The 12500-nt window shown below is 43.4% G+C and overlaps 1 protein-coding gene across 1 annotated transcript in view; it reads left to right on the forward strand.

Moving 5' to 3' along the window:
• The window catches only part of zranb3 (zinc finger, RAN-binding domain containing 3), a 62218-nt gene that overhangs the window by 3030 nt on the left and 46688 nt on the right, over positions 1-12500 (forward strand). Inside the window, 3 exon segments of the mRNA XM_042081630.1 lie at positions 1971-1989; positions 2759-2937; positions 8918-9149. Coding sequence (XP_041937564.1) covers positions 1971-1989; positions 2759-2937; positions 8918-9149 — 430 coding nt within the window.

Consider the following 12500-nt stretch of genomic DNA (forward strand, 5'->3'; position numbering starts at 1 on the left):
AATTAGTTGTGATTCAAATGAACTTTACGTGATGGTGGTGCTGTGCCCTGCTCCATTGTGAGCTGTTGTGTTGCTGGACAGAGCACGACAGAGAGAATAATACAGTCTCATCACTGCAGACAGACACTGACCAATAAGCCTGTTGTGACATTGAACCCTGGGAAATGTAGGCTATTAGATGAACCCTTTTCTTCTTTTTTTGTCCACACTCTAAACATTATCCTTGCAAACACCAAGCAATCAGCCTCTCTCTGGGCGACATGCCGTATCAGGTGACACTTGAACCATTTGGCTCGAGAGATAACATTTAAAGCCGAGGAGGGTTGGTTGGGAGGGGGGAGGGGGGGCTGGTGTCGAGAGAGAAAAAGTTTTCTGTGCTGTTGTCAGGCAACGGGGGCAGAGCATCCTCCTGGAAGCGAGGCGGCTGGCACACGTCAGGTTATTTAAGGAAGAATGATTAATGTGTGGAGAAATGGCAAGCACCTGACTAGAGCCTCCCATTGTGTGTGTGTGCGTGTTTGTATGTATGTGTGTGTTATGGCAGACGAGAAGAGAGTGCTCAAGCAATTAGACAAAACCACCAGCAGCGACCGGCACATTAATCACGCTCTTCAACTGAGGGGGACAAATGTAAATGAAGAAGGAATTAGGACTGCTTCCCACCCCACCTCTCTCCATCCCTCTCATCTCTCTATCCCTCTCTCATCCCTCTCCATCCCTCTCTATCCCTCTCTCTGTCAGACATGTGGTGTGTTCATTATCACAGAATCACACAACAACAGCCACTCCTGCCTCTGAAATATTAGCATACTAATAAGTTGCCATCCTTCGCTGAGAAGAGGGGGAAACGCAGACCCCTTTCTAAGTCATTTTGTAGAACGTAAGTTAGCAACTAGCTCAACGCTTTTAAACAGGTCATTTTTGGGGGTAGACTATTTTGGCGTCTGTATTTGCTTCTGGAACGGTTCTAAGAGCTGCGCTGTGCATTTTCCTTTGTTAATTCAAAGCTCTGCTCTTTGTGCTGATATATTTCTCTGACTGTGCATCGGGGCGCTCGCACAAATTGAGAGAGAAAACCATGAAAGTGTATTTTTCTTCTAACGTCTCCCACGAGAGTCCTGCACTGTCATTAGTTCCGTTCACCTGCAGAGAGGACATTTCGGCATCCTGAATTTTTGACAAGCACAACCACCCCCCCACTCTCTTTCTCTCCCCTCTCTCTATCTCTTGCCAAGATCTCCCCTGCAGAGCAGAAATGAAATTCCCCTGTTTCTATGATTTTATTGATTTTTTCACCCCAACGCAGGAAAGTGTGAAACTCAATAAAGAGCTAATTTATTTTGATGAGGGGTCCATGCGCTCCCCTGTGCTTGGCCTAATGCCTTCTGATTTATTGAAGACCGCCTTAATTGTCACGGCGGGTCACGGGAGGCCGGCGAAGACGCGGGTGCTGAGGAGAGCAGGAAGTAGAGGAAGTGGTCCTCTGTGCCATCGCAAATTACACACCCACCGCCAAGATTGACCTGCGTTTTTCTCGCTCTCTCGCGCTCGTGCGCTTTCTTTCTCTCTCTCTCTCTCTGCAAACGCTCCTCAAATTGAAGGTTGTGTGCATCCAGGTGTCTAAAATGATCCATCCTGAGCAATGTTCAGCAGACAGGAAGCTCAGATACTGCAATAATGTTGGGATCAATATGTGCTCCTCTCCTCTTCTCTCTACTCTGCCTGGCCCTCGTGTCACTGATTTGAGAGATTCAGAAAAAAAGTCTGGTTTCAAGTTAATTATCTGTGCTTGTGCTAAAATTCCTGGCCAATAGTAATGGATGTGGTGGGTCTCCAATGGTTTAGCAGTTTTAGAACATTCCAGGTTCTTATTTAGGAGGAAATACTGTGTGTTTTGGTTCTTTTTGTACCTGCTGTGACAATTCCTTGTTGTTTATCTCATGTTTTGTTTTCCCTCCTCTGGTTTTCAGATGCATGATTGCAGATGAGGTAAGGCAACATGAAAATATGCTTTTCTCTTTTTTTTCTCTTTTTTCCCATCCTCTCTCCTCTTCTTTTCTTTTCTTGGCGTGCATAATTCTGTTTAGCCTGCTGTGCCGTCTTTCATCTCTCCTGTGCATTTGTCAGACCTCCTGTTATCAGCCACGACACAAATTTATTCCACAGTCAGACTCCCAATCTCTCAATGAGTCCCACTCATCATGCACAGATTTCTTTACCCACTTAACACACACACACACACACACACACACACACACACACACCTGGCTAACACATCCCGGAGCTTTTGTTCATCACATAATCCTAAAGATGGACTACAGACTATAGTAAACTGCTTTGCCCACCTTAACTAAGATCAGATGGGAGATGATCATATGTTTAAAACGGAACAGGAATAAAGCATTTGATTGCAGATCTACAGAGCTGGGGTAGATGGGTTTGTTTTGTGGTTTTGTGGTCCCGTGTTACAGTTATTATGTGCAGGTTAGGGTAATGGTCAATGACTGTAAAAACTTTGGACAGCATGGCGTCATTCTGAGGAAATGAAGCCAAAATCAGTCAACCATATTGCCAAAATTGGAGCTGGAGTCTGAGAGCTAAAGCATGCACAGGGAACAGAAAATTGGCAGAAGTTTTTTACAGAATGAACCATATTTGGTTAAATTTGCGTCTTTTTGTGTTTTCTTTTGACTTAGCTTTGCTTTGTTTTTTTGTAGTCGTGCATGAGTAGTAGTGATGAGGTTTCTGCTTCTCACAGATGGGCCTGGGAAAGACCATCCAGGCCATCTCCGTGGCCTACATCTATCGGCAGCAGTGGCCTCTGCTGGTGGTGGTGCCGTCGTCGCTGCGGTACCCGTGGATCGAGGAGCTGGAGCGCTGGGTGCCAGAGCTGCTGCCTGGAGACATCAACCTGGTGGAGAGCAAGTCCGACACCACGTACGTCTCATCTCGCCTCACCTCAGGGGCAATGTGTTGGATTTTAAAACATTTTAAAAACTTCAAAACTGATTGATGTAGAGTAATATCAAAAACATGCTAATAGATAACCATTTTGATGTAGAGTAATATCAAAAACATGCTAATAGATATGAATAGATAACCATTTTGATGTAGAGTAATATCAAAAATATGCTAATAGATATGAATAGATAGCTATTTTTATATAGAGTAATATCAAAAACATGCTAATAGATATGAATAGATAAACAGTTCGATGTAGAGTAATATCAAAAACATGCTAACCAGCTAGCTTTGCACAGTTCTCTCTTGTAATACCATGGACACAGATGAAATGTCACGTAAAACAAAGATACTGTCTGATCCTTTCATATTGGTGTGCTACAAAATAAAATAAAAAATATAATACAAAATTGGTCCATAAATTAGGTAATGTAATTAGTTAAATATCCAGGCTTAAATGAGGACCACTCAATCAGTCATGTAGTAAGTAGTGGTGCTTGAGGAGGGAATATTGTGCTTTGTTATAGTTTTCACATATCTAAACATCTCATTTGTCGGTTGGTTATAGTGGACCATAAATAAAGTAAGTGCGGTAGAATTTTTACTTTCTAACCACCCACTGTTTTCTTTCTCAGACCCTTTTGTTCAAACTAATATTCATAGAAGATGACTGCAATTTGTCATAGACAGCATCTTTGTTTAAGACTCACTTCGAGTTCTATACTTGGCCCCTTTAACACATCATTCCCCTTTGATTGTCTAGGTTATGTGCCTGTGAATGGTAATGCTTTGTGGGCATTTGCTTTTGTCTTTGACTATAGTGAAAATTGAGTCTTGCGTTGTAACATATCTCTTCTTGTGTGTTCAGGTGGTGGATACGGGTGTCTGTTTTTCTGTGTTTTGAGTGTTTGGCTCAAAAGAACAGTGAAGCTGGAAAAAACAGCTAGCTAGCTTTCTTTCCAATATTATAGGGCAGAGATAGATGTGATCCGTATTTGGTTGTATATGTTGGCTGCTGGATTTGTCTGCTGTTGGTCTATCATTTAGTTGCATTTGTGTGCTCTTGGTTCGTTGGTTTTATTTGTCTGCTAAGAAACATTTAGGTGGTGTCAGAGATGATAAGATTGGGTCTAGTAGCGAGTAGACAATCCCCAACAGGCCTAATGCTGGAATTGGCTGCGGAAATTATGTGTGAGCAGTGGGGCTGGATGGAGAAGTCGTCGGGATGTTTGTGTGCTGTGTGTCGGGGGTGAAATGAGCTCGCCCTTCTGTGATTATGTTGCCTTGTCTCGTTAGGAAGTTATTTTAGTGTAGCCTGCTTGCTCGTTTACTTGTGTTATTTTAGTGTAGCCTGCTTGCTCGTTTACTTGTGGCCATTGCAGATGCGGAGGGTCATGTTGGACCTCGTTACAGTTTTCCTTAAAAGGAAATGGTCAGAGAGAGGGGGAGAAAGAGAACGAGGGAGAGGGGAAGAAAGAAAGAGAGAGAGAGAGAGACCCATGGTTTCGCTCGTTGTGTTCTGCTGAAGTGTGAGTTTGCCGGCCCTGCTGTGCTGACACATTTGGCTTTGGTGAGGCGCTCTGTCCTCCGTCCCCCAGGAGAAGAACATGTCCACAAAAACGATTCCCCCTAAAATCAAACTGACCAGCAGAAATGTCCAAGCACTACACAGGCCTCCAGGACAGACAGACAGACAGACAGACAGACTTGCACTCTTATCCAGCAATCAGATATACACACACACACACACACACACACACACACACACACACACACACACACACACACACACACACACACACACACACACACACGCACACACGCACACACACGCGCGTGCGCGCAACACGCACACGCACGCAGACTGATATAACCGCTATATCCTCAAGCCTAGTGTGCTAGCCATAGATCTTCCGTGGGGTATTCTGTCCACTCCACGCTGTGCGGTCATTAAGCCCTTCTGCATGTGTACCATGTGAGAAATAATGTTTGTTATGGATGAAGACAATTAGTGGTAGCAGACCTACTGTGGCGCAGGGAGGAGAGGTTGTTAGTGAGAGCCTTTGTTAGAAAAGCGCCGACTTTTCTTTTTCTTTGCCGTTTCCTTATTCTTCATCTCCTTTTCTTCCCTTTTTTTATTGGTTATTGATGCTTCTAAAAAGAGACTCGGCACAAATTGGTTTGTTCATTCTGTGAATTTCAGTGCAGGGGTTAAGTTGACCTGCATGTCGCTACCATGGTAACATTTACTGCAGAGCCCCTGGTGAGGACTCTGCTGTCGTGCATTTAAGTGCTTAACCCTTTCACGGCTTCTACAACTCACAGATTTCATATTGGTGTGCTGCATATCGGTTGGTTATAGTGGTCCATAAATTAGGTAATTATGACCACCGCGCAGCGAAGCGGCGGTCATATAGGTTTAGTGAGATTTTTTTTTTTCGCATGCCCAAATTTCCGTCAGTGATTCCCGGGACACTGAAAGACCGGGGTACACGAAACTTGGTGGGCATGTAACCCCACATGGATAGCATGGAACCATCGTTTTTCGTTTTGATTTGTAGCCCCCCCGCTGGACTGGACCCCCCGAAAGGAGGGTAGGGCAGACACAGTTTTCTGTGAATATCTCGAAAACCCGAGTTTAGGATTTTTTTTTTTGTATGTTCATCTCGAGGGGCCATGTCAACCCATTCCATAGCCACTCATTTCATGTATAGCGCCACCTAGTTAAACACAAAAAAGTAAAAATGAGGTGTTGTAATTGAAGGTATCTATGACCTAACATAGTCAAAACTGCACAAAATTGGAAGTGTAGGATCATTATGACGCCCTCTGCATGCACGCCAAGTTTTGTGGAATTCCGTTCATGGGGGGCCACACAATAAATTAATTTATGTTACTATACACTAACTGGCCTGTAGGTGGCCGGAGACAGTTTTCTGTGAATATCTCGAGAACCGTAGGGCCTAGGAGGTCCACCTTTTTTATGTATGTTGGTCTTAAGGGGGCATGTCAACCCATCCCATTACCACTTATTTCATGTATAGCGCCACCTAGTTAAAAATTAAAAAGCAAAAAATTAGGTGTTTTCATTACAATATCTCTGGCTGACAAGGTCAAAACTGCACGAAATTAAAAGTGTAGGATCATTATGACACCCTCTGAATGCATGTCAAGTTTTGTGTACTTTTGTTCATGGGGGGCCTTACAATAAAATAAGTTATGTGTACATTTAGTGACGTACACCAACAAGGATTCCCGGGACACTGAAAGACCGGGGTACACAAAACTTGGTGGGCATGTACCCCCACATGGATAGCATGGAACCGTCATTTTTCGTTTTGATCTGTATCCTCCCGGCTGGACTGGACCCCCCGAAAGGAGGGTAGGGCAGACACCGTTCTCTGTGAATATCTTGAGAACTGTAGGGCCTAGGATGACCATTTTTTTCCATATGTTTGCCTCCAGGGGTCATGTTAACCCATTTCATGTGCACACGTGCACAAACAGATACACACACACATACACACATACACACACACACACACATACATTCACAGTAATCATACGTATAACACATACTCACACAGTAGACATATGTACGCTTGCATGCACAGGCACATATGCAGGCACACACACAAGCACGCACACACACCCACACAAATAACATAAACATAACACAAACAATCAAGAATTTCTCAGAATTATGAACAGGCAAGATGGAGGTGGGGTTGTATAAAATGAATTTTACATGTGAAATCTATGAACTAATCATGTTTTGGTACTTGTTGTCTAGCAGATACCAGTGAGAATTGAGTGTGGATAAAGCAATTTAGTGAGACTTTTGTGGAAAAAATGTGCTGGACTGGGTGGCGGTCATATTTTGTACCGCTCTGTGGTACATCTAGTTGGTTAAATATCCAGGCTTAAATGAGGACCACTCAATCAGTCATGTAGTAATATTATTGTGCTTTGTTCTAGTTTTCACATATCTAAACATCTCATGTGTCGGTTGGTTATAGTGGACCATAAATAAAGTAAGTGTGGTAGAATTTTTACTTTCTAACCACCCACTATTGCCCTCCTTAGACCCTTTTGTTCAAACTAATATTCATGAAAGATGACTGCAATCTGTCATAGACAGTATCTTTGTTTTATAGTAACACCGACTTAAGTCTGTCTGTGTGAGTTATTTTTTGCGATTGTAATAAAAGGTAGAACCTCTCAATAAACTCCTAGTAAAAACCAGTAAACGTTCATGGTTGAGGTTCATAGGAGTTTAGAAGATTGCGTTATGAAGCTGAATGTCACACTGAAATAATCTCAAAGGTGCTCTAATCTCACTGGCGTCCAGCCTTATGCGAAGAGTTACCACACTCAAAGCTCAACGCTTACGGTGCTCACAGACGCTTGCATTGAATGCAGTGCTGGAGACGCATCTAATTAACTTTACATGGGCTTACGTCATCCGTTACCGGTGTACCGGTGCCAGTAGCTAACACAGCCAGGCAGCTACAGCACAATTGTTTTCGTTTTTTTTTTGTACCGACAGTACTCAGTGACATGGAGAAACGGAGATCTATGTGAAAACTCGTCGGATTTCTCAGTGAATACCTGGTCTGGGTTAAACTGTGTGAATGCAGCCCATTTGGTGTCTAGCCCAAGGCTGAGCCACATGCAGTCAAAGTCAAAGTCAAAGTCAAAGTCAGCTTTATTGTCAATTTCTTCACATGTTCCAGACATACAAAGAGATCGAAATTACGTTTCTCACTATCCCACGGTGAAGACAAGACATATTTTACCAATTTAAGTCCACAGACAAACATAACATTCAAGTAAACAAAAAAGTAAGTAAATAAGAGGGCACATATAATAATGAAAAAAAATAAGAGCAGCAAAATTTGGTTGAAATTGTGCATAGACAGTCAATAAAATACTAGTGCATATACTAGTCACCCCGCTAGTCACCCCGCTCACAATCTGTTCGATCTACTGCCCTCTGGGAAGAGGTACAGAAGCCTGCGCTCCCGCACTACCAGACTCACCAACAGCTTCATACACCAAGCTGTAAGGATGCTGAACTCTCTCCCTCCTCTGTCCAGTGTAATGCAATGCTCTTGTATTAATCAGGAGTTAAACGCTGCGGACATCGGAGCGGAGTGTGCCGCACTCATGTCAGCGCCGGTGCCCACAGCCCTTTAGTCACTAAAGACTTCCGCACATAGTCGACGTTTGATTACATTAGATGCCATTGTTTTCAATACAACCCCGCACACCAGCGTCGAACTCTGCCACCGCCACCGTGTTGATAACAATTCAGTTTATCTTTGTCGGCGGCACTCAATAAAATCCATTATTTTTATCGCATACTTATCAGTTAAAAATTTCAGCACCTCTATGTCGTGCGCTTTAGTCAGTAGGATGCTATGCTATCAGTCCGTAGGTGGTCAGTACTGATTCTGTGGTATGAGCCTGTACTGTATGTAGCAGGCAGTAGTTAGTAAAGATGCACTGTTATCAGTCTGTATTCCGTCTATTATGATGATGTTTTAAAAAAGAAAGTGAAACGCTTCACTGATTGAAAAATGTTTGTTGCAGTGAAACTACAGGGTGCTCATCAAAATGGGCCTCTAAGTCATCAATGAAGAAACAAAAGAATTGAGGCTGATGAAGACTAAAAGTCATAAGCCAGTATTTAATAAAGGCTTTTTATTAAATACAGGAGTGCCTCAGTTATTTTGTTTCTTAAATGATGTTCTGTTGTCAGTCAATATTACATCTATAAGGACGATGTTATGTTGTCAGTCAATAGTCAATATTACATCTATAAGGACGATGTTATGTTGTCAGTCAATATTACATCTATAATGACGATGTTATGCTGTTATTCGCTGTAATGACAATGTTATGCTGTGATTCAGTAGTCTCTTCATAATGATTGTCTGTGTTGAATGGGAAGGGGCATAGGCCGCAGTAAGGTGACTGTTCTGGGCTACGGGCTGCTGACCACGGACGCATGCCACCTAGTGGAGGCTCTGACCAAGCAGAAGTTCCAGGTGGTGGTGGTAGACGAGTCACACTACCTCAAGTCTCGTAACGCAGCGCGGAGTAAACTGCTGGTACCCATCATCCAGAGCGCCAGCCGAGCCATACTGCTGACCGGCACGCCAGCACTGGGCAGACCCGAAGAGGTACACACACACACACACACACACACACACACACACAGAAACCGCCCTGTGCAGATCAGAGTAGGTATTTATACACGCACACACACACACACATGGAGACCAGAGTTGCCAGCACCCACACGAACACACTGCGGCAATAAAATTAGATACAGCAGACATCTAACAGTCTGTCAGAGACAGACAGAAAGGCACACACCCACACATATACAAACACACATACATACACACACACACATACACACATAGACATACACATTCATCCAACTGTGCTGTAACAAAAAGAGCACATACTTGCATACCCCATGACCATTTCAAATTTGCAGAATCATACCATGTTGCCTAGTATGCTTACACACACATGAGAACATCTTCTCCAGCTGAGCATACACATAGACAAACATACACACATACAAATGTATTATAAAACTTGTCCAGTTGTACATCTGTATATAAATATCAACAGGCTTAAAGGGTGTTTGTATTTGGTGCAATGCGGGTATTTAGATGGTGACTTTAAGGTTCTTATCTCATCTCAAAACATATGAATTTGTAATAACAAAGTTAAGGTTGTGACCTCAGCTTTGTCTTAAAGGTACTTACAATTATACAAATGAGAACCACTTTAAATATACAAGAAAAGCCCTCGCATCTGATGCAGTTTCCATATGAAGTGATATAGCCTAACTAGCCTATTAGAAAAGGAATGGAAAAGGTTGTTTAATTTGTGTGTGTGTGTGTGTGTGTGTGTGACTGACCTTTTGTAACCTACACACAAAAAGAAATGTCATTAACGGTTTATGAAGAAATCATGGATAAGTTATGAGATCAGGAAACAGGAAGTTATTAGTTTTGAACACATGATCAGAATGGCTTTAGAGGAACCGTATGCATATATACACAATAACACTTAATATGCGTGCGTATATTGATATGCATACCGTATATATACAAAAATATGCATATATTTATGTATTCAATGCTTCCTTTCTCAGTTCCAGGCTTTTTATCACAGTTGTTTGCGTTTCGGCATTCTGGCTCCATAATTCATAACTTCTTGCATATATACTTGAAATTAATCCACAGCGTGCATAACATGTACAAAATGCCCTGAAATGTTGTGAAACAAAACTGTCTTCTTATTCTATGAGAACTTCATAATTCTTACAGGACCAGCAACATTTTATCCATATTAAAACTGCCTACTGACTGCAACCTGAAAATACTCGAAATGTTAATGCATTCACCTGCTTTCCCCTCTCTGCAACTATCAAAACCACACACACACACACACACACACACACACACACACACACACTTCCTGTAGCGAAGTCCTCAGAGACAGCAGTGTGATTGTGCAGCAGATCGATGAAGACTCCGGCAGCGCCTGGTGCTGGAGAGATGCCGCGCTCATTTAAACCAGATCAGATTCTCAAGCCTTCACATTCTTCTAAACGCATTTGTTAGAGCATAAACACCTCGTGTATAGATCGCCCTCTGCTATTACACGGGACTCGAGCCAGGAGGTCCACTTGCCAAAGCAGCTCCTGAGGTATCTGATCTGGACATTTAAGAGCTATCATTTCCTAGGCCTCACCCAACAGAGTTGTGTGTGTGTTTGTGTGTGTATGTCCCTGGATGCTTTAATCAAACTGTCTGGTTTTAATGAAACACCTTGCAGCTTTATAAAGTAATGGGAGCCTGCCATTAAACTTCTGATGCCTTGCCTGTCTGCTCTGTCTGCTGAGATTGAAGAGCTGAAGTGACATACATTCTCACACACACACACACACACACACACACAAACAAACACACACACAGGCCTCATTCCATTTTCAGGTGCTTTGCTTTCACCTTCGGCTCTGGCCTTAAATATTTCACAGGCACAGATATTTACTTAACCCTGTTGGCCTGCTGGAAGCCGCCGTGAATTGGAGATGCTCAGCCTCGGCTCCGTGGTCTGAAAGGAGATGATGTTTTTTTCCTTCCTTCCTTCCTTCCTTCCTTCCTTCCTTCCTTTTTCTGTACATCTTTTTCCTCCTCCTCTTCCCTCTCTCTCCCTCTGCCTCGCCTGCTCTCTCGTTCCCACTCGGTAAGCCCTCGCGTTTGAGCGCCTTAACAATGTCTGCCGTGGGGACTTGCTGGTCTCAAAGCGGTCGCCTCCACAGCTACCTGCACTTTTATTGCTATCTGTAAGAGCCACACATTACTGCCATCGTCTACACCTCTCTCTCTCTCTCTCTCTCTCTCTCTCTCTCTCTCTCTCTCTCTCTCTCTCTCTCTCTCTCTCTCTCTCTCTCTCTCTCTCTCTCTCTCTCTCTCTCTCTCTCTCTCTCTCTCTCTTCTATCCTTTTTCAGTTGGTTTGTATCCTCATCTGTCACTCCTGCTTTTACTGTTGTTATAGCCCTGTTTCTCTCTCTCTCTCTATCCTATTTTCACTCTTTCATCCTCTCTCTTTTTCAATATGTCTCACTCAGTTTCTCTCAGACTGCTCTCACTCATGTTTATCCCTCTCCTTCCTTCTCTCCCTCCCTCTCTCTCTCTTTCCTTCTCTCCCTCCCTCTCCTTCTCCTTCTCCTTCTCTCCCTATCTTTTCTAACAGCCTGAGCATTAGTGTTTCATCTGTGTCTCTCCCCCTCAGTGTGTGTGTGTGTGTGTGCGTGCGTGTGTGTGTGTGTGAGAGTGAAACAAAGTGATGTATGAGTAAAACAAAGCTTGTGTTAGGAAGTGTGTGTGTGCGCTCTAAAGTGAGTGTGTGTACATGCACTCGAAAGAGAGTTTGTGTGCGTGTGTGTTTTCCAGGTATTATAGGTATATGTGGGTGATGCTAGGCTTGCTAAACAAAAAAAAAAGAAAGCTGATGTGAAACTGAGTTTAAGTAATTAGCTGTTATTATCCCACGAAGACGCAGAACAAATTCCCTCGCCGCTTGTTCAGACACAATGGGCCTCATTGCACGTCTGTTATCACACGCGGGGAACACGGCGTTGGGCGACGCGGCGGCAGAGGAATGCTGGACGGTGGAGATGTGAGGCTTTTTTTTTTTTGTGCCGTCGCGTTGCGCGGTGTGTGACAACTCCAGCTGTAGTGTGTTTCTGAGCTCGGGTCTGTCTCTGGCTTAGGGGAGGAAGGGGATATGCAGGGAATGTTAACACAAACCATAAAAATAAAAATGTCATTGTTAATACCACACTCGCTGAGAGAGAGAGAGAGAGAGAGAGAGAGAGAGAGAGAGAGAGACAGACAGACAGACAGACAGACAGACAACACATGGTGGGGGCATTTTTCTGCGTTTTGAGTTTTGATGAATTCTTGCGGCTTCGCTTGTGCACGTCCAAATCAAATTAAACTTC

Source organism: Alosa sapidissima, chromosome 23, assembly GCF_018492685.1.
Source record: "Alosa sapidissima isolate fAloSap1 chromosome 23, fAloSap1.pri, whole genome shotgun sequence".
NCBI classification, from domain to species: Eukaryota; Metazoa; Chordata; class Actinopteri; order Clupeiformes; family Clupeidae; genus Alosa; species Alosa sapidissima.